Source organism: Linepithema humile, chromosome 1 (assembly GCF_040581485.1).
Source record: "Linepithema humile isolate Giens D197 chromosome 1, Lhum_UNIL_v1.0, whole genome shotgun sequence".
Classification (NCBI taxonomy): Eukaryota; Metazoa; Arthropoda; class Insecta; order Hymenoptera; family Formicidae; genus Linepithema; species Linepithema humile.
In genome coordinates, this window is record NC_090128.1 from 28,324,124 (window position 1) to 28,344,198 (window position 20,075).

The window sequence follows — 20,075 nt, forward strand, 5'->3', positions numbered from 1 at the left end:
TTATGGCAAAATTTTGTATTGTTCAAAATATATATATGAATTTTATTCGAAATTTTTCATCATTTTCTCCGCTTAAATAAACAATATCTATATATCTACATTGCTTTTCACACATACAGGCAATTTTTTTATATTTTATATAATTTGTCCAACATATACGTAATCAATAACTTTTTTAACTATAAATTATATTAATTAGAAATTATATATAATTGCTGTAACTTTAAATTAATATTTGTTTAGTTTGTTTTACATTGTGTACATGTATATATTGTTATACATATTATTTTTGTATTTTGTGATAAATTAAAGGTGAATTATTTTATAGCGGGGTTTGTATAAAATGGGTCTTAACGCAGCGACACGAATTACGCTCGATCTCTCTATAATTTAATACGTGCCTACACAGTGTCCTAAATTGGTGATTCACTGTGTATATTGAGGGTCCGTAACACTTGCAGCAGTCGCATCGAGTCGCTTATTTTTTTGATTGTACAGTTTCGAGATACCTCGACCTCGTTTCTTCCGCGAAAACTCTGGACATAGTGGTTATTTCTCATTCCGGTGGTTAGTGTGAACGAATTTGAATCAACGGAAACTCATAATGGTGGTTGCAATGCTATCGGAATACGGACAATCTGATTTAGGTACGTTAGATATATCATGTATCGATTTCAGCGAGAAGATATATTAAAGTTGATTGAGCACATTTAATCTTTTTAGCGCAAATTATTTTTGTATCGTTCAATTTAAAAAAAAATTTCATTATATTATTATATATATATCTGTTTCTCAGCTTTAAATATTGAAATGCTTTTCTATTTAACAAATCCGAGTGTAGCATTTACTTGTGTACCGAGTACATTGTATTTAAATTTATAATCAAGGGGTGTCGACAGCTACATGAGTATATTGTCGGCATAAAGTCGTGTCACATAATTATTGCGTAATAGTATTTTGCGTTCACATGTTGCTAATGTGTACAGTAGTACGTGCGGAAAGGCGCGATTTATCTCGGCCATGCGGAGGAAACAAGGAATTTGTTCTAATGAATTGCACGCGGCTAAACAAACTCGAGCGAACGACCTATAATTATGAGCGAGTGTATTATGCTATAACGAGCCCGCAAGGTGGAAATGCCGGATGAAACGAGTCGATCTTAATAGTCTGACGGATTATTATTTGCTGCAATTCATTTCTAATATTGATCAAGTTTGTAAAAAATATAAAAATTGAAATTTATCGTTCTTACACTTCAATTGACGGTAGCAGCATTATACAATTATCTATTCGTATTTGCAAACGTTATCGTATTATTAAATTGGTGGTATTAGTATCCAAGATTTCGAAATAACAATTTAAGTACAACTTGAGTTTCGTCAGAAAATGTAGCGCGATATCTTTTTCATCCATTTGCCATTTAAATTGCACAGTGATTCCATGATTTGGAGCACAGAATTGTAATTTCCGCGATAATTTTACCATTCGCGGCACGTTTGCTTCGTCTAGCGCGAGCAGGCTGCTTTATTTGCAGCCGAGTGCCATAATTGCAAAGTACACGTACACGGCGAACGATCGTTCGGCGAAAAGTACTGGAGTCTCTGGAGACTAGCTATTGCATTCACGCGTAGTTCAAAGTCCTCCGCCATCGATCGTTTCAGGGAATGCGATCGTGTTGCACGATACGTAATCGCTCGGTAGCTAAAAAATTGTGAAAGAAACGACGACTCTGCAGTACTTGATTCGACGCGAAGCTTGGCTTAATGGCATTCCGTAGGCTTGATGCCCCATAAGACTCGCCTCCGGACGGAAGGTGCGGCGGATCGAAATTCGTCGCGCCAAATTCCGCGATCACGTTGTCCGGCGTCACCCGTCAAATTGTATTATTATTAACCTCATAGCGCCTCCCGCAAAGCAGTTTCTCTCAAATTTGTGTGCAACTTTTCCGCGATACCAAGTATTTTCACCGCAAAAAGAAAGGCACGGTGAAAAATTAAATCGCAGTTAATTAGAGACCGGGTTGAGAATAATTTAGTGAGAGCTGGTTTAATTTGTCCGCAACTTCATATGAAAGTTATTATTCTCTCTTTGAAGGACGATTTTTTACTTTATAAATGAAGCGCAGTCGTTTGTAGTCGAGGATTTTATGTGTTGTTTATTATTTAATAACTTGAACTCACCGCGGTAAAATTTAGGTTGATGTCAGATTTTTACGGTGCACTCTTCTTGATTAATTAATAACGTGACTGACCGCGTTATAAAGTATTTACGGCGAGAAAGGCACGGCGCGAAATAACATCTCGGCCAACATCTTCTAATTAAGCGTGCGCTATTCTCGGCAGTGTCGACGATTTGCCATAGACACTTAATTATGGTGGGCGCAGAGCACGTTAAGCTGAAAGAGTTTCCTCGCATGTTACCTAACTGCACACTCTTTTCACAATAGAACATTGTTCTGCTTATCGGTATTCCTTAGCGAGAGGCTGTACGCTCGAGATATTTAGATTTCAGCGCGAGAAAATGTTTCACGAAGATCTAACAAATGAGAACCGTGAGATTTATTTAAAAAAAAATAGACAAACGGATGCACTTTTAATAATACCAGGATTAGCTTTCATGTGCGTCAAGTGTGGCGTCTCTCATTTTTGAATAGATATATGATTTCCTAATTAAATTTCACAAAAACATTACTGAATCCTCGTGCGACGAAGGCAGATTGTCTGATCGCCAATCATACAAAATATATCGAGTTTATTCAAATTTTGTTTTTCTCTAAAACAGGAAGTGAGAAGTAGTGTTCTGCCTCGATAAAAACAAACTAAATGATCGAAGATTATGTTATAAACAGAGATCCGTAGAAGTCCAAAGCACATATATATCCCGACGAGGATTAATTCAGACCGATCCTTCTTTATTTCACTTTAGACTTGTGTTTTTTAATGGAACAAAAATCTGTCTACGTGGAGCACATGTGCAAATTCTAAATGACGCACTTTGTTTTGTCATGAGATGCACGCTGTTTTAATTTAAACGTATAATCCGCGGCCTAGGTCAATGTGCATTTCGCGTTGGCAGAATGCGAACGACGTGTTTGCTTTTGTCTCTTTCTTTCTCTCTCTTTCTCGCTCTTTCTCTCTCTCTCTCCTTCCTTCCGGCCACATGTACGAAAGATCTCCGGTGCATTTGCATTGTGCACGCTCGTATTCGCGGCTATATTGTTCTCAGACTGCTTTTCACGGGCCATTGGAAAAGCGCAGCTGGTTTTCCTTTTCAATCTGACGTGAATTGTAAAGCGCAACTCACTCGTGTGCATTATAATTAAGAAATAACCCGTTATTCATCATCTGTGTTTTTCGATTTCGATTCACATGCAAGTCAAATATAAAGTGCTGAAGTGCAGTTGAATTGCCATGATAAATTATGAAGCAGTCAGTTATATTGCAAGTCGCGAAACGTGAATTGCAAGTGATGCAAGTGATGAAACATGATATAAGAGTATCGCTGTTATTAACATGCAATTTAATTATGATATGTGAAAAACGTCTCGCATGGAAATTGCTTTTGTCGAGTTTTCTACATACACAACACATTTATTTTTCGGAATTGCCAATTATCGCGGAATGCGGAATGAAATGTTATACACCGGTCGACAGCTTGGGAACACTTCGGTTGCCGAAGAAGCTGAGTATCGGTGTTTTGTGTTTCCCAGACGCGGGACGAAAGGCTGAGTCAAAGCATTAAATCTTTTTCTCGCCGATAGTTGCCTGAGTTACATCAGAATTACCTTCCGCTCCGATGTTTCGCACAGCAGTAATTAACGCAAGTCGAAATACTCGCACTAATTGTAAGAAAAAATTGCAATAAATTTTTTTCTTAATCTTATTTTTTAATCCTTGGAAAGCAGAAAAGCACTGACCAAGATGTGGACGTTTAATTTTGTTATCATCGAATTTTTACTTTTTTTATTTTTGCATTTTAATATCCATCTTAACATTTTACATCCACGTACGTTCGTGAAAAAATGTCTTAATTATTTCGATTTATTAATTCGGCTTAAAAAGTTGGCGGTAATTGCCGAGCGAGAAACATAACTCTGGAGCGCCATGCGTGCCACATTTAGCGCGATTTTTCAGCGTAACAAGTGTAACATAACCGTTAAATGCTGAGTATTCATGACGGATGCAAAATGTAGGGTAGATAGCGAGACGACTCGCAAAGGAGCTTGAATGTTTCTTCTATCGCCCGCGATCTACCGTGAAGTCTAGCATGAAACGAAGTGCGCGCGCGACCGGGCCGTGAATTCTGCTTAGCAACTTGCGTGCTCACGCGATATGTTGTAGCGTGCATAGTGAAATAGGAAGAGGACCGAAGAGTCGCGATAATCGCCGATTCGAGGTTGCTTTGTGGTAGCTTAGAAATTTATCTGCCGCCGCGGCGAGCGGATATCACAGATCGATATCTCGTCGACCATCAATTGCGGCGGAAGCATTAATTGCGGAAGTTCCGCGACGACGCTGCGCTACCATACCGTACATTTCTGCAATAAATTATTGCGAAGATCGGAGAATTCTAATGAGCAAAAATGTTATGTATAACAGCAGAATAGTTCTGACCGCGAAATTATTCGAAATCATCTTCACAATATCTCTGATATAAAGTTAATGTTGTGTTTAATTTTCTGTGTTTCAGGTAAGTGCCACAGCAGATGCAATTAATATTAACAACGCGCGACGCATGCATTGTATGTGATGAGTCGTCATTGGCATTTGCGCGGGAAGATGAGGTGAGTTTGCACTTCTTTTGTCGCAGACGAACATAATTTTCCACTGTAATATTGCGCAAGAACAACGCGAAACCCGCGATTGATTAACACAACGATCGAATGATTTGTTCCGCGCCGCATTTGAATCGCGAATTATACAAATTAATTATAGCGGAGTGCTATTGATATACGGCCGGCTCGAACGATTAAGATAACGTTGAGAGAATTGCGATAGAAATTGCAATAAGAATTTGACACATTTTTTTTAGAAGATTTCTGCTTAATTGAGATTTATCGCCAATTTTCCTAGCAATTAATTCGAGATGAGCAATAACATGCAGCGGGAAAATGCGAATTGCATAATTGCAAAAGTCACGCGTGCCAATTTTTGCAGAAAATGAGTTATTTAGCATTGAATGCTCAATGAAAAGACGTGATTCATCGATGGTAAGAAGCACGCGGGGAGAAACAGGTTAAAAAACAGCAGCAGACTTGGTTCTTGCATTCAGGTCTTCGACACGCGGATTAGCGGGCGTGCGTGCGGGTCAGCAAAAGGCAGGTTTGATTCGCATGATAGATTCCCACGATAGGTTGGTCGACGAAGGCGCAGTGCATTTCTCGATCGCCGGATCGAGGAATCCGTGCCAGGGGAACAGTTCCGCGGAAAGTCCCTGCTATCACGAGCGATCGTTTCTCGCGGGTAGATTTACGTGCCTGTACGCATAAATCGCTCATGTCGCTATAAATCGCGCAATCTCCCTCGCGAATCTGTTTACACATTATCCGGTTGCGCTAACCTTTTCACGGTTTCATGCATTTATACCAATTTGGAAGAAAGTAGACTGAATATCATTAAGGACACTTTCAAAGGCCGCGCTAGACTACGTATTGGAGATTCAGGATGGCGAACAGGAGCTTGGAACTCGAAGTGATCTCAGTCCAAGTCTGCTTTGTACCGATTGGGCAGATTTCAATCTTCGATCTGCCATTCTTTAATGCGTAGTCTGACACGAGTTTAAAATATAATATGTGGCAAAAATAGAAATGAAAGTGGCATTTCTTGTATCTTTTCTATTTATACTTTTTATACAGTAAAATTAGATAAATACTTAATTCATTTCCTGGAATATTAATAACGTCAATTCTTATTTTCTCTGGCAAGTTCCAGCACTCGAAGAAATTGAACGTGGGATCTTTGCGTAAACGAAGCTTTTAATAGACATATCTTGTGGAAAGTATAATAACAGTTATTCGTTACCGTTAATTTTCTCTGCCTGCTTTTGCGAGTCACGTCGTCGACCCGGTGAAATCGAAATTCACCTTTCCCGTCGCACGTTAGCCCTGAACCGCCGGATCGCGACCGCCCGCATGGCGTGCGAATTTGCCTCGCGGAAAAGCGAGTGATAGGTAGGGCTTAATTGCGGAAGACGACTTTGTTACAAGCTCAGATCGTACAGCGCGGTCGAGAATTCCCCGACGGCGAGAGATGTGCATTACGGCGGGCAGCAAACCGTCTCCGCCGGCTTCATTAGCATCCGCGAATCGGACGGCGTTAATTATTTCCATTATTCCGTGCCATTCATAATTCAACGGCGCATAATTCAACGATGCGAGGCCGCACGAGCGAACGCGAGTCCGATACGGTTAGCGGAAGGAAACTCTTGGCCGTTTTTTTGCAAAACAGCCTTCACGCGCGAGAATATCTTTCGCCTAAGCGTAATATAATGTTAAATGTTAGATGTAGCACAATGCGCTGCATTCCCATAATCGCCAAGTTTCTGTGCTTCTTGCTCCGCGAGCACTTACTCCACATGGAACGTAATCATCTTGTTTCTCTGCTCATTAATATCCGCGAGTCGAACGTTTAATTTTCTAATGACTTCCATCGCGCGCGTTATTCATAACTTGAACGGTACTCGCCGCATACAAGCGCAAACGAGAGATTGCCGTGGCGAATTCTTCGATTTCGTGGCAGGAAGAGATTAAGCCCTCGCGGAAACGATGAGCTTCCTTGAGCGTGTCCGACTAATTTTCTGAACAGCAACCCTGGATAACGATAAGAGACTCGTTAAATTTCCTTTAATTGCATTCCAAGTTCGTACCTGGTTGGCTCGCGAACTTTTTAATCGTTTTCGCGGCCGTACTTTATTTATGGGATATTTGAAGTGCATTTTTTCGATTACTAAATGCTTAAATTATGAATAATACCGCTAATTTCGATACTGAGACTGGAATGGCTCTTGAGTTTCAAGTGGCGGAAGGTTATACAGGCTTTTAATCAATTGAGTTCTTTATGAACACAGAAATGATTATAAAGTTTTATTCATCATCTCTTTCTGTCTCTTTTTTAGTAGACTTTAAAGTTTCGAGTTGAGTGACAATTAAGCAGTGTTTAAAATTGAGAAACTGCGTAACTTTCGCTACTATGTTCACTTTTCGTGATAGATCGATACATTTATCAAACGATGATAGGTGACGTTGCTTTATTTTTGTATTGGGCGCGGCATAATTTGAGGAAAGTGGATTTCACGTTATAGTAGTTCGAATAGCTCCAATAGAAACTGATATACGTAGGCTTGGTCGACAGATTTCATAGCGACGTGATAAACGATCGTAGAACGCGTTCGCGATAATTCCTTCCTGCCGAGATGCTGTTCAAAGATAGATCGTCGGTCATAACTCTAATTGCAAGCGAGATAATTCCGAGGCGTATGAATTCCTCGATGTGCGACACATTGGTATCTAGTGCAGTTGTATAATGTAAACAGGAATAAGGGTTTGAGCAAGTCGATATTTAATAAAAATATCTTGTTCTTTCGTTACAATTGTTCGAAAGTAAAGATATCAGCTTGCTTCTTCCTATTTTTCGAAAGAAACGTTTTACGTTCGCATTTAACCTTTCAATCGAAAATAAAGAAATTCGCTCGACAAAGAAATGGGAGTCTATTCTTCCTGAAGAAGAAGACAGACATTTGCTTGGCGCACATCACGACAAAGAATCCTCCTTCGCGGGTTTGCGTCGGGTGTTCTTTCGCGCTAAAACCACCCACGAACCTTTCGTCTCGCCTCGAGGCTCTCTCCTCGTACTGAACTCTTGTGCAATCGTCACAGCGTATCAAACGCCGACAAATGAGGAAATCGCCCGGAACGTTTTGTACACGAGCGTGCGGATTGTCCGCCACGGTCGTTCACCCTCGTCGCGCTTCGCGATTGTTCTCTTCGTGACCTATTGCTTCGCGGTCCAGCAGAATTAAGCCGGATTTGGAAAACTCGTCGTTGAAAGTGGGAATTGCAGACGCGGCTTTGAGAGTTTGGGTTTTAGAGAATTTAACAGAATAATAATTTGAGATTTAGTTACAGAAATATATGAAATGTTTGTGATAGAAGTGGACACGGTTTTATTAAATCGATTATGAATTTAGTTGATAATATAAAAAGATACTCACTGATGTTAACTCTTACGCCGTATAGAATTTCACAATTTCTTTGCGGAGGAAGATTCTTCACCTTCTCTGTCGACTCTTCCAAGTCATCATTTGCGTGTCATTTCAGGAGCGTGAACGGGCAGGAACAGAACAAATGACCTCGCCCACGTCTCATTACACGATTACATAAACATGATAGCCATAAGCCTGCGTGGCGCGGTTGAAACGAACAAGTTATCCGGCACAGCCAACGCGCTGACGTGCGGAGGCCAACGATGTTAAATGTGAAGGCCCATTTAACGTCACTTTAGTCGGTTGGGTGTGACTGCCTGCGCGATACTCCTGGCCTCCACATCTTACCTCGAATTGCGAAAATTGACCGTTGTGTTGCTCAAGCGAGATTTATTAATGGAGATTGCTATTTTCTAAAACAGGTGTCATTTTCAAGACACATAACGAAAATATTGTTCCAGTTTAATGTTCCAACAATTTTCAGCAAAAATCTAAGCACATAAAATATTATTATCAATGAAAAATTATATTATCGATTGCGTCACGTAAAAATAAAGCTCTGACGTAAAAGTGTCGTCCGGACACGTAGGGTATACCTGATGCCACGGCGTATTGTCGCGTTCAGCGTGGTTGCACTTGCGCTTCGTGGGAAGATGCATACAATAGTGAGAAAAGATGCAAGTCGAAACGCAATTCGCCACGGAAAGCGCAATGCGTCTCACCGTTCTTTCTACTCGGCTCACTTGGTTATTAGTGTGAACACGTGCTCGCCGATTGATAATATCGCGTGGAAACAATATGAAATGGTTTTGCTCGTTGTCAGCAGAGATTATCGCCGGATAAATTGTAATCGTGCACTCTAATCGCTTAAAGATGTTGAATGTATAAATCATAGTAGATTAATGATCACTGTGTGTGTCATATTATTGTCATAGATTTACTTTTGAATTTTTACTAGAAATTTCTCAACTGTCTTTAAGATTTACCTGTTCGAATACGAAAGAAAATTTTGGTTACAAATTGCAAATGATCTTTATTTTTTTTTATTGTAATAATTCTTTGTTGTTTTGAATCCGATGCACACTGCGTCTGCTTGCGCGATAAATCATCGAGGGTTACAAATTGTTACTCGTAAAATCCTTGTTCGAACCAAGTCACGTACCCCGACAAATGACTTGCTCGCGTCGTTAATTACGCTAGATGCGACTGAGTTCCCTTTCGACTTGTTTATCCAGTTCGCCGGTGGTCTTTCGCGGCAAAGCGCACAATAAAATTGCACGATCGATTATGCCGTTTTCGGAAATAAAACGAATGCGCACTGCACTAGAAAGTGTGGAGACGCGTTAGAAAGTGTGAAGGCTGCGCGATAACTCTAATGGAGATTACTTTAATAGAGATCATCAATTGATCCGTGAATCATTTTAATTAAGATCTGTTAAAAATTGGTTTCACAGCTTTTTCTTTATCGGGAAATTAATTCTACTGATGATGATCTAAATAATCAAATATAGCGCGAAAAGGAATGTTTCTAAAATACTGCGTTTCGATCGTAATTATTTTATTTGTTACAATATTTAAGTATAATTATTTAAAAGTGAAGAAAAAACATCACGCGTATTGAATAGTTAATCCAACTTCAATGTAAGTGAGAAAAATCATTTTATTCATGGAAAAAACTTGAATTCAAATGCGACTAAGCATTCGTGACTAATGTGAGATAATTCCAGGATATATTGTATCTTTAGACGCGAACAAGGCACCGCGCCTAATATCGTTATGGCGGTACCCACGCAACGTGCCGTGGCATCAGGCAAGTGGATGAAAACAATAGTGAGACTCGACAACACATGATGTATGACGTGTTCGTAAGAGGATGTTTGGGCTTATATAAAAAAACGTGGAAATTGCGCATTAAAGTTATGTGGCAAACCGGACGGATTACTCGTGTTGTTAAAGGTACACCGTTCTTCTGTCTGGTTCACCTTTGCTAGGACGGTCGGTGCTCTTGAAGGTCAGGGTGACGGCCTCTCGCGAACTTGTTGTCGGTCTAGGTCGTTGAGCAGGATGGACAATTTGTGATTCTGTCATGGTTTCTTGATTTTTTCATATAACTGTAACATATAATTATAATTCAAAGTTAAAACGCGGTTGCAGTCAATCTGGAAACTCGAGAAAATCGAGAAATTATCTTTGATTCTTGAAACAAATTCTGATTTCTTTGATGTAAATAATATAAATAAGAGATCTAAAAATACTTAAAAAATGAAAATTTGTTGATGATAGAGTGCAATATATTTTGCAAATTAGGCACTTAGAGAGGCACAAGTTATAATATATTTTGTATTATGAAATATTGCTATAGTAATACGGAATATTTTATATATTCTAATGTTTTAATTATTAAATTTTGATGCAATATCCAAGTTTAATAGCTTTATTAGGGTGATATTATGGGGTGATAATAGCTATATATTAGGGTGATTGTTTTCTGAGAATGGCGCAAAACGGAATTTCATCACGTCATCCGCGCCAGTCATCCGCGCCAGTCATCCGCGACGAATCTGTTGTTCAATGCCTACCTGTCGCAGAATGATTACTCGATCTCACAGGAATTTTATTTGATGTATCTATTATACTGTTGCTATATCGTTGTTACGTGACGCGCTGAAAATCACCGGAAACTGTTGAATAGACGCAACCCTTTCAGACGACAGATCGCTTGATCGTGAAGTCCATTCAGTCAACAGTAGAATTCCACTGGAAAGAAATCTTAAGTGATGTAAACAAAACGATTATGATTATAACGTAAACAATTTGCAGATATGAGTTTGGACTTGGTACCGAGTCGATAATAAATGCTGAGTGAGATTCAAATAGAACGATAATAGTTAAACGGAAACGATGTTGTTCTCGTTTTGCTAAATACTTTACGCAGATGACTGTACTGCGAGATTAGAAGAATGATATTTAGATTTTGTGAAAATATTAGATAAAATCCGCCAAGATCATAATTTTAGCGAATTCCTAGCGTTTATAAATTATTACGCCGCGCTTGAGAATTTTTCTATCCGAGTGAAAACGTATAAAGCTGTTCGAATATTACTTTGAAAGATATATGCGAAGTAACTGTGGAGGCACGAGCGTCTCGACGGCAATCCTGTTTCGATACGATCTACGACATTAATCTTGCACCGTTATTACATTGTGCACGTCAGTCTTCATTGTCTCCGAAACTTTATGTTCAGCCTTCGCACTTCCGTGATTGTCCGCTTCATGTATTTTATCAACCCGTCACTCGATCCAGCTAAATCCGTGTAAGCTTTTAACTAAAATTTAGATACTTCGCCTAGTCTTGAAAAGATTAAGAATCATATTTGCGATACAAAGCGTACATTAAATTTGTAGAATCTCGTGCGCTTTACAATCAGCTTTATTGTAAAATATTCCCGTTGCTAGGGTGAATCGCGTTTTCTGATGAGCGATTCTTCGCATTTGAGTCACGCCTAAGTCGCATTCATCAAAACAACGGCCGGGCAATGAAACCGCTAAGTTGTACATATCGCTTGGGTTATGTTTTATTTCACGAAACAGTGTAATAACGTAGAAGTTATTCGACGACGTTAAAAGAACCGTAAAACATAAATATATCGCGCGCAAAGATGGCTTTAATATAACACTTGGCGAACTCCGTGGAATTTTGCTATTACGTTTATGAGTTAGCGATTTGTTACGCTTAAATACTTCCGATTATTAAACGCGCATACTAATTAATTAGGGTAGAAAATGTACAACATCTGAATAGCGTGAAATTGATTTTGACAGCGTGCGCTGTCATTATATAAAAATTCTCTTCTATGAAATATCAATGAGTTATTGTATCATTGTCAATTTTAATAAGCACATCATGCATCATAATTATTGATTTTCCATGCCTAAGAGATATCTATCATTGTTAATATCCCATGCACGATTTAAAAATACCTACTTGATTGAAGGTGAAGTTTTTCTTTTTACGACAGATTATATCAGTCGAGGTATCTTTCTCTTCGCAACTTTGCCGAGCGTATTGTGCCGTATAATTATCAATTTTTCACGCTTGCCACCAGGCCTATCGCGGTTCGAAAGAACTCGAGACAAAGTCCAAGTGTTTCTCTCAATAAGTTTGGGCGGATTGCATCTAATTATGTATTCGCCACGCCCGATGTACGTCTGTTTCCGCAGTTGCGTTTTACGCAAAGGATACAAAAATCCTCATCGAAGTCAAAGTATCTTGTACCGATCTCGCCGAACGGCGCTGCGTAATTATCAATTTTCCTTGCTCGATCCGTTAGTTATCGAGAGGAGTAGGCTCGATCTTCCGCCGGTCTCTCGTGCTCGCAGGTGTCGGCTCGCTTGTCCGGGATCGATGGCGCTTGTCCGTGCAATAACCCGACGGCGACGTGGAAACGACTCATTTACAAGCTCGGGGGAATCCCGACTCCGACGACAGCGTTGACTATCGCGTTCGGTCTTCGTCGCGGCTTCTACGAACAGGAGCTCGAAATAATTCGCCGCCGTCGCGTTACACCGCGGCGCGACAAATCCTAACTTTCTTGCGCAAACGAATCCATTAGGGAACGTACCTGTCAGCCGTTATGTTGACGCACCTTCGGCCATTCTCCCTCGCTGCAATTTTCGTTGCTACGCTTCGCGCGCATCTCCTGCTCTTAATTGACAATTATTTTGGTATTGCCTTGTGAATAAAATACTCATTAACCGAGTTCCGCATTGTTGTTTTGCGTGCAGTTTATTAATGTATTTGCTACACAGATTATTTGCAAACAAATTATAATCGTGTCACAAATTTGCTGTCAATCCATAAATTTTTTTATTAATTTAAAATTCGCAAGAAAGAGATTTTTTTTCAATTTATATTTAAGTCTGATTTTATAAATTTTTAAAATTTTTGCGAAAATGAAATATTCGCGCGGAAACTTAATCCCGACGATGTCCGCCCTTGGTATTTAAAACGATCGGCGGATCGTTGCCGCGTGGAATTCGCAGTTCGACGACTAAATGAAACCTCTTGCCTTGCGTGACCTTTTCGAAACGCATATCCGCGAGTATAACGTATGGTTATCGTCTCTCAGCTAATATTAAAAGATCACGAGGCGCTGCTTCACAGGCCAATACATACAGGATGGAGCAAAAGCATGCCGCTTTTTGCGCAATTTGTCGAGGTCGTCAATGTACTCTTTGAATATATATTATAGATAAATTTGCTGATTGCTTTCAATATTGTGCAGATGATTGATAACGTAGATAATTTACTAAAATTAAAACCTGTTTTTCATATCTCTCAACAAGACACAAGCTCTTTAAATTTTTATGTGCAATTTGTTTTAAGAGAAAAAAATTTGACACTTTCTCGGCTTCAATTTAAACACTCATTTATATCATTCTATTCTACATACTTATCTCGTGCTAGATCACACAAATGCTTTTACCACTGTTGATTAGTAACAAACTTACAATTACACCCGACTAACTACAGTTATCATAAATATCGTGCGGCAAAATGTGCTCGATTCGCTCACTCCTCCTTTTGCAATCCTGTGCCGACTCTTCGCCGTTCCTGGCGCTCACCAACATATTTCCGTTTTCGTAACTCGCCTTGAACTTGCCCTTCTTGTATCAAAACCTTGAAACGTACAGTTCAATATTGGTTATGAAGAAAGATAGCAAATTTCCGACTGAGAGATACCAGAACTCGAAAACAGCTAAATTTATAACCGATCAGAAAAAAGCTTATAAATTGTCTTTTTTTTACGGATGCACGATGTTTTCTGAAATAAAATATTGGCAATGTGAGAAATTTATGTATCGATAATATTTAAAAATGTATATTATCAATTGTCAAAGTATAAGATATTATAATTTCATTAATTTAATCGGAATCCATTAATATTAATTCATATTGATATGATAAATTATTGCAAACAAGATAGATGATATGAAAATTTTAGCAAACTCGCATATCGATAGAGTAATATTACATTTAATATCACATTAAATATTTCTGAACTAAAAATAGTCTCCAAATTTGTTAATCTGCAGAATTTATTTAATAATGACGCCACGCTGTTGTGTAAAGAAAGGTATGAAACTGCAGATTATGTGCTCGAATGGAATGCAGTTTTGTGGCAAGCTGTGTTGAGTGTTCTGGAAAGCCCAAAGCGAAAATAGCCAAGTCCGACGCGCGTGATACATTGTGCTTTTCCGCGAGACTCGATTCCAACATTCATTTCGGTCGGGAGCAATTCGGTCAGACCCACGTGTACAATTCTCACTTTTACGCCGAAGTCTATAGCTTATATTTCAAGGTGCACGTGCAAGAAATCCAGCTGTTCTTTTGCACAGTCATCGGTATTACATTCTCATAAAACTAACGGCAAGGCTGGTGAAACGCTTGCTTCTACAAACGTAAACTTGTCGATACACGAATAACTTTGTATATTCAAATTTAATCGTCTGGAGATTCTTGTTGTCGAGTTTCAGTGAGATAAATGGGAGAAAAAAGTCATGTAAAGCCGTACAGAGCGTATTTAAAGAAAAGAGCTTGTGAACAATTTAGCATTGTCATTTTTATTTATGTGTATTTTGATTTAGATTATATTCAGAGTCTTTTAACACACATGCGAGATATTTAAAGACTAATAAAATCAATATGTAATACACGGTCGTCCACAGTCGTTAAGAAAAGGTCATGCAAGCTGCATCCGAAATATCAAGATGCGAAAGTTCTCTTCCGGATCGATTTGTTCCCCGTCTTGCATCCGCAACAAGTATCCTTACAAGGTGCCTGCGTGTTTACTCCGTTGTCCACGAGGACCCGCGAGACGAGTTGCCGTATCCCGTAATAAATCATAGCCAATGACCGTGATCGAGATACGACTTTATCGCGAAAGTGCGCGTCGCGATCGGAAAAACGTCATGTAGCGAAACCGGTAGCGAGTCCGCGAGCGCGATGACGATTTACGGGCGATAATAATCTTGCCAAACGGCTTCTCCGCCAGACGCCAGCTGCTGTTCACGATAGATCGATCCATCCGAGCGAGCTCTTATTGTCTATCGTACTTTATAGTATATTCCGGCGGAATATTAATGATGCGCGATTAAGTAAATCTACTATTAACTGCTGGTCTTTTAGAAACATTGAAGATATTTGCTAGTTACATTTGTGTGGGTGATAATACGTGCTGCATCTTATTCATTTATGTGTTGTTTAAAATTCTAAGCAATTTTCTTTAACACTGCATTATCTCGAGAGTCTTACGTTTATTTCTCAACAAAAAGATTTACATTATGAGATTTATCTTTATATAAAAATATCCAAATTTAAAGAGCTCGAAGTTTTTAGGGTTACGATAATATTCCACCTGCATTGATTACGTTTATAAATGTCTCCTAAAATACGTATTTGCTTTTCGCTTTTTATCTATCTAAGTTATTCGGTACTTAAGTCCCTGCGAGTCGCAGTTGTAAAGTAACAACATAATTAACCGCTCTGTTTCGATGAAATGCGTATCGAAACGCGGTCGCGTGGATCTTCATTCTGGAAACCGGTATAGAGTCCTAGAAAGAAATTGCGAATACAATTTCACGCATGCTCTCGCCGGGCAAGGGTTAACAGCGGTTAACGGACGAACCTTTTCATTATGGAAATAGCGACGCATTCTCATGTTTCTTCGTCACTCGAGTGTACTCGACAGCAAAATGCTCGGCTACCAGTTTCATCGAGCATGACAGGGGTTCCCAGCTTTCTTACTAAGGTGGTTAATATAATATATACTTGAGAATCGTATTGCGCCGCTCTCAATATTTGCAGCGCACATCGAATTTATGTCATCATCGTCATACTTTTATTATTATCTCCGAATTCATCAAGAATTTTGCTGACATTTACGTCAAGAATAACTAAAATAAAATTCTACTCCATCTTCTTTCAGATATAACATTGCACGCCGATAAAATGTTATTTTCAATATAGTACGATTGCAAACAATACGCAATGAGGAATAAATCTTCTCTTCGATTTGATAGAAGTTGCTGCGAAACGTAGCCGGTACTTGATTTGCGAACCTCTAGCTTCTAGCGAACATATGTTGTATCGGCAGTACTTGGGTACTTGGTGTCTCTAATTCGTGCGTCATTAATTCACGGTGCATTTCCGCGTGTGATGTCTAGTTAATCCGCGCGCGATCTCGTGCGGATAAGAGGACACGGGAGTGTGTTAGAGTTCCCGACCGCAAGATTTCGCACGGTAAAACTATACGTGTCCCGGGTATATTTAGCCACCGTGGAATGCAGCCTGTCCATCTTTTAAGATCAACGGGTTTCCGAAAGCGAGGACGAAAATATACTTTCCTGAACACTACCGGCTACTTGAATTCTGCATTCCGCGACTATCTAACGGTTGTCGGAACGGTTTTGTGCAAAGGATCCTTTCTTTATTTCGCCGAATGTTTACGAATCAATTAGTATTCAATTTTCGTGAAAATACGCCAAATATATTCAGTGAGTTCTGTTACGAAAGAGAATTTCTCGTGCGAGCAACGAATAGGACTGCGTCTTGTTAAAGAAATTTATTCGCAATCGCGCGATCCGCGTTGCCGCTGCTCGGGTCCGCGCGGGGACGCGCGTTTGAGGATTTCGGCACGAGGATAATTACATCGGAGTCCCGGGGGTGCAATAAATTCCCCCGGGGCCCCATGTCCTTGCATACCCGTGGAATTTGCTGGGAGACGTCTTGTCCACCGCTTTCTTTATTTTCGGGCCTCTTTTTCTCTCTGCTTTTTTTTCCTTCTCTCTCCTCCTCCTCAGAGTCCATCGCAAACCCGTAATTTGCCCGTTTAATCCCGCCGCGATCCCAACGAGCCCGACCAGCTTCCTCGTGCTCCGCTAGTGCCTGTCTGGTTTCGTGTTAAGCATCGGATTCACCCTTCGGGAATGCTAGTGGATTTCCTAGAACTCTAGTCCGTTCAATCCACGGGAATAAGACGGATAAACACTTCGAAACGATCTTCAGTACGAGAGCATCCTTTCGGGCAAGATGTAGTTTCAGAAAATTTTTACTTTTTACATTCTAGTTTCTCGCGCATAAATGTCTCATGATTTATGAGTCACATTGTATTATTTTTGTAATACATGTTTTAATGTTAAAATTGTCTCTTTTTTACAAAGAAATATTAGGCAAACGCATTTTTCATTCTCATACGACGCATTATCGAATTAATCTTCATCGTTTAGATAGAATATAATCTCAGGATGAAAATATCATATGGTATTGAGAATGAAACACAGGTCCGCATATATTCTGCAATTTAACAAAGTTAACAGCTTGTACAATCTTGGAACTGCGAAAACACATTATTAAGTCGTTACTCGCAGCTTTCGGTGAAGAACAGGAATGCTGATTTTATAGGGTACTTCATGCGAGTTGTCTCGGCTGCATCGGATCACTGGTATCGTTCCCCTCCACGCCGTAATTCGCGCGGCGCTCGCTCGAGCGGTTCGGCGAATTGAAAAACTTCTCGTTGATTAGATTTTGTCGGAGGCTGTCGGCGGGATTAGGCCGGGAGAGGCTTTAAGGTCGAGCGTGTAACGCTTCGCTTGCGTTATCGCCCGCGGCCGTGGGATAGGAATCCGAGAGAAATACATACAAATCGACGGCTTCGTCCGCTCGCCATTGTTGCGCGAAAGGAACGTCCGTCTGCGAGGCGCTAGGTTGAATCCATAAATTGGATTAATCGAAGTCTCTCGGTTGATCCTAGTAGTGCGATGTGGATAGTTACGAGCACTGCCGCATTCACTTCGAGATTACAATACGCTCGCGAGCCATCCGGTAGGTTGGACGGAGTTCAACTACTCTTTGCGAATCTTTAACTGAGATCTTAACGGGCCATTACAACTTTTACCGCTAAATGCAATAGCCTGGCGAGTATCTTTTAGATTGAACACAGTATTCTTCCATTGGATCTCTTTGGCCGATTAGTTGCATTATTCAATAATAAATTATGTTGGGTTTCCGTTATAGTCAATTGTTAAAAGAACGTTTTTTCAGTATTTTCTATCAATGATTTATGAATAATGAAACAAAAATCCGGGATATCAACATTTTTTTTGCATTTCTATTCAGAATTGAAAAATATTCATTAAGTGTGAATACCAAATTGATTTCTGAAAATATTTATTATATAATATTTTACATTGTCAACTTTGTGTATTGCTTTTATTGGCTTAATTTAATTGGTCGCTGATTGTCTCGTATCTCTCGTAAGCGTGGTGCATTTTTTGATATTTTTTTTACGATTTTCTGTTTTATTTTAATTCAATATTGCGCAACGAATCATTTTTCTTTAAATTGAATCATTCAATGTCAATTAATGTGGATAATCGAGTTCTTGTTGTATCTATTTTTTGTTTAACCTCGTGAAACACCCGGCAGTCGGTAAGCGCGGTACGCTGAGAAAAATCGATCCTCTTTCCACAACGAGCTCACGCCGACGTCATCATAACGGCGTCGTCGACGTTGCGCTCGATGTAGCGTCTCAAGGTCTCTGCGGGGTCGTCCGCAATGCTCTCGGCAACACCATCTTCTGGTTTACCTCGCGAACTGCTACGGTGCGGTGCGTGGAAACGGGAAAACCACCCGACGCGTCCCGTCTATCGACCACGTACGATCGGCGCCGCGCAGCGTCGCGACGCTAGCCAGCCTGCCCCAGGGGTTCACTGCGCTCCACCTTTTGGGGCGAGCCGAGCTGAGCGTCTCGCGCTCAGAACAGAGGAGAGAGTCCGCGTGTTCGGGGGAGAAAAAAAAAACTTGACATCATCGTGCGGAGGTTTTCTCCTCCTAGCGCGTCAATATCGATATTCCCGAGTTTCTTCGGCGATATGTGGTGTTGTAAGCGACTGGATACTTCCGATTGGCCAGTCACGACCGTCGTTCGAGGTAACGTTTCCTGTCTGCACGTCGCTGCTGCTGCCTCTCTTACATTCGAGACGCCAGCCGGTTGTTGTTCTCGAGGCTTCTCCTTGGCTCTCTATCTCTTTCTCTCTCTGTCCCTCACGAACGCTTCTTCAGCTTCCTTCAGCCGTTTTGCTCCTCCGTTGCTTCTTTGCCGCACCGAGAGAGACCCCGACGAAGGGAGAGAGAAAGACAGAGAGAGCTCGCATACCTGTGCGAAGGGATGGGAGGAGATGAAGGTCGGACGGTGTCCGCAAAACGGGTCGTCAGGCCGTAGACCCTCGTGAGCTGCTCGAATTTTGGCGAGATGTCGGATCACTTATGATGAGCCAAGATTCCTTTCTCTTTCTTGAATCATGATAGCCGATTTTGCCAACCTTCCTCGCATTGGCGTTAAGTCGTTAACATATAAATCTAATAGCTTGAACAACGTGAGAGAATAATATAATTTTTAACGAGTTTCGAACAATGTGATCTGCCTTGAAGGAGGCTGGCGAAATTGCTCATGAATATTTTTGTGCTGACAGGTACACATTTTGTTCGGAGCCTTCATCATCGGCGTAGGTTCTCACATTTGCACGCCATTTTCTTACAGTGAGAGGAATTACAGCTCGTAGAGAGAGAGAGAGAGAGAGAGAGAGAGAGAGAGAGAGAGAGAGAGAGAGAGAGAGAGAGAGAGGATAGGCTTTTTAATCAGTGCTTTTAGCTTTCTCGTTGAGCACTCGTTGAACATTTTACTCGATAGCGCGCCGCTGTTCTTCCTACGTGTCAAGGTCGAATACTGCGAAATGGATTCGTCCCAGATACGGTTAGCTTGTTGAATAGGTTGGACGAGACAACTTTTTAGGAACTGTCGTGAGTGTGATATTTT

The 20,075-nt window shown here is 40.4% G+C and overlaps 1 protein-coding gene across 21 annotated transcripts in view; it reads left to right on the top strand.

The window, feature by feature from the left end:
* LOC105669058 (MAP7 domain-containing protein 2) overlaps positions 1-20,075 on the top strand; it is a 159,625-nt gene that overhangs the window by 9,858 nt on the left and 129,692 nt on the right. For 4 of the 21 annotated variants that reach the window (XM_067356861.1, XM_067356860.1, XM_067356893.1 and 1 more), the window contains exon 2: positions 499-647. The exons of 14 other annotated variants lie outside the window; for them this stretch is intronic. In XM_067356861.1, the coding sequence (XP_067212962.1) occupies positions 605-647 (43 nt within the window). In that variant the 5' untranslated portion in view covers positions 499-604. Of the gene's footprint in view, positions 1-498; positions 648-19,116; positions 19,190-20,075 lie in introns of those variants that run through there. 3 more of the 21 variants (XM_067356857.1, XM_067356884.1, XM_067356906.1) reach the window with 1 other exon arrangement.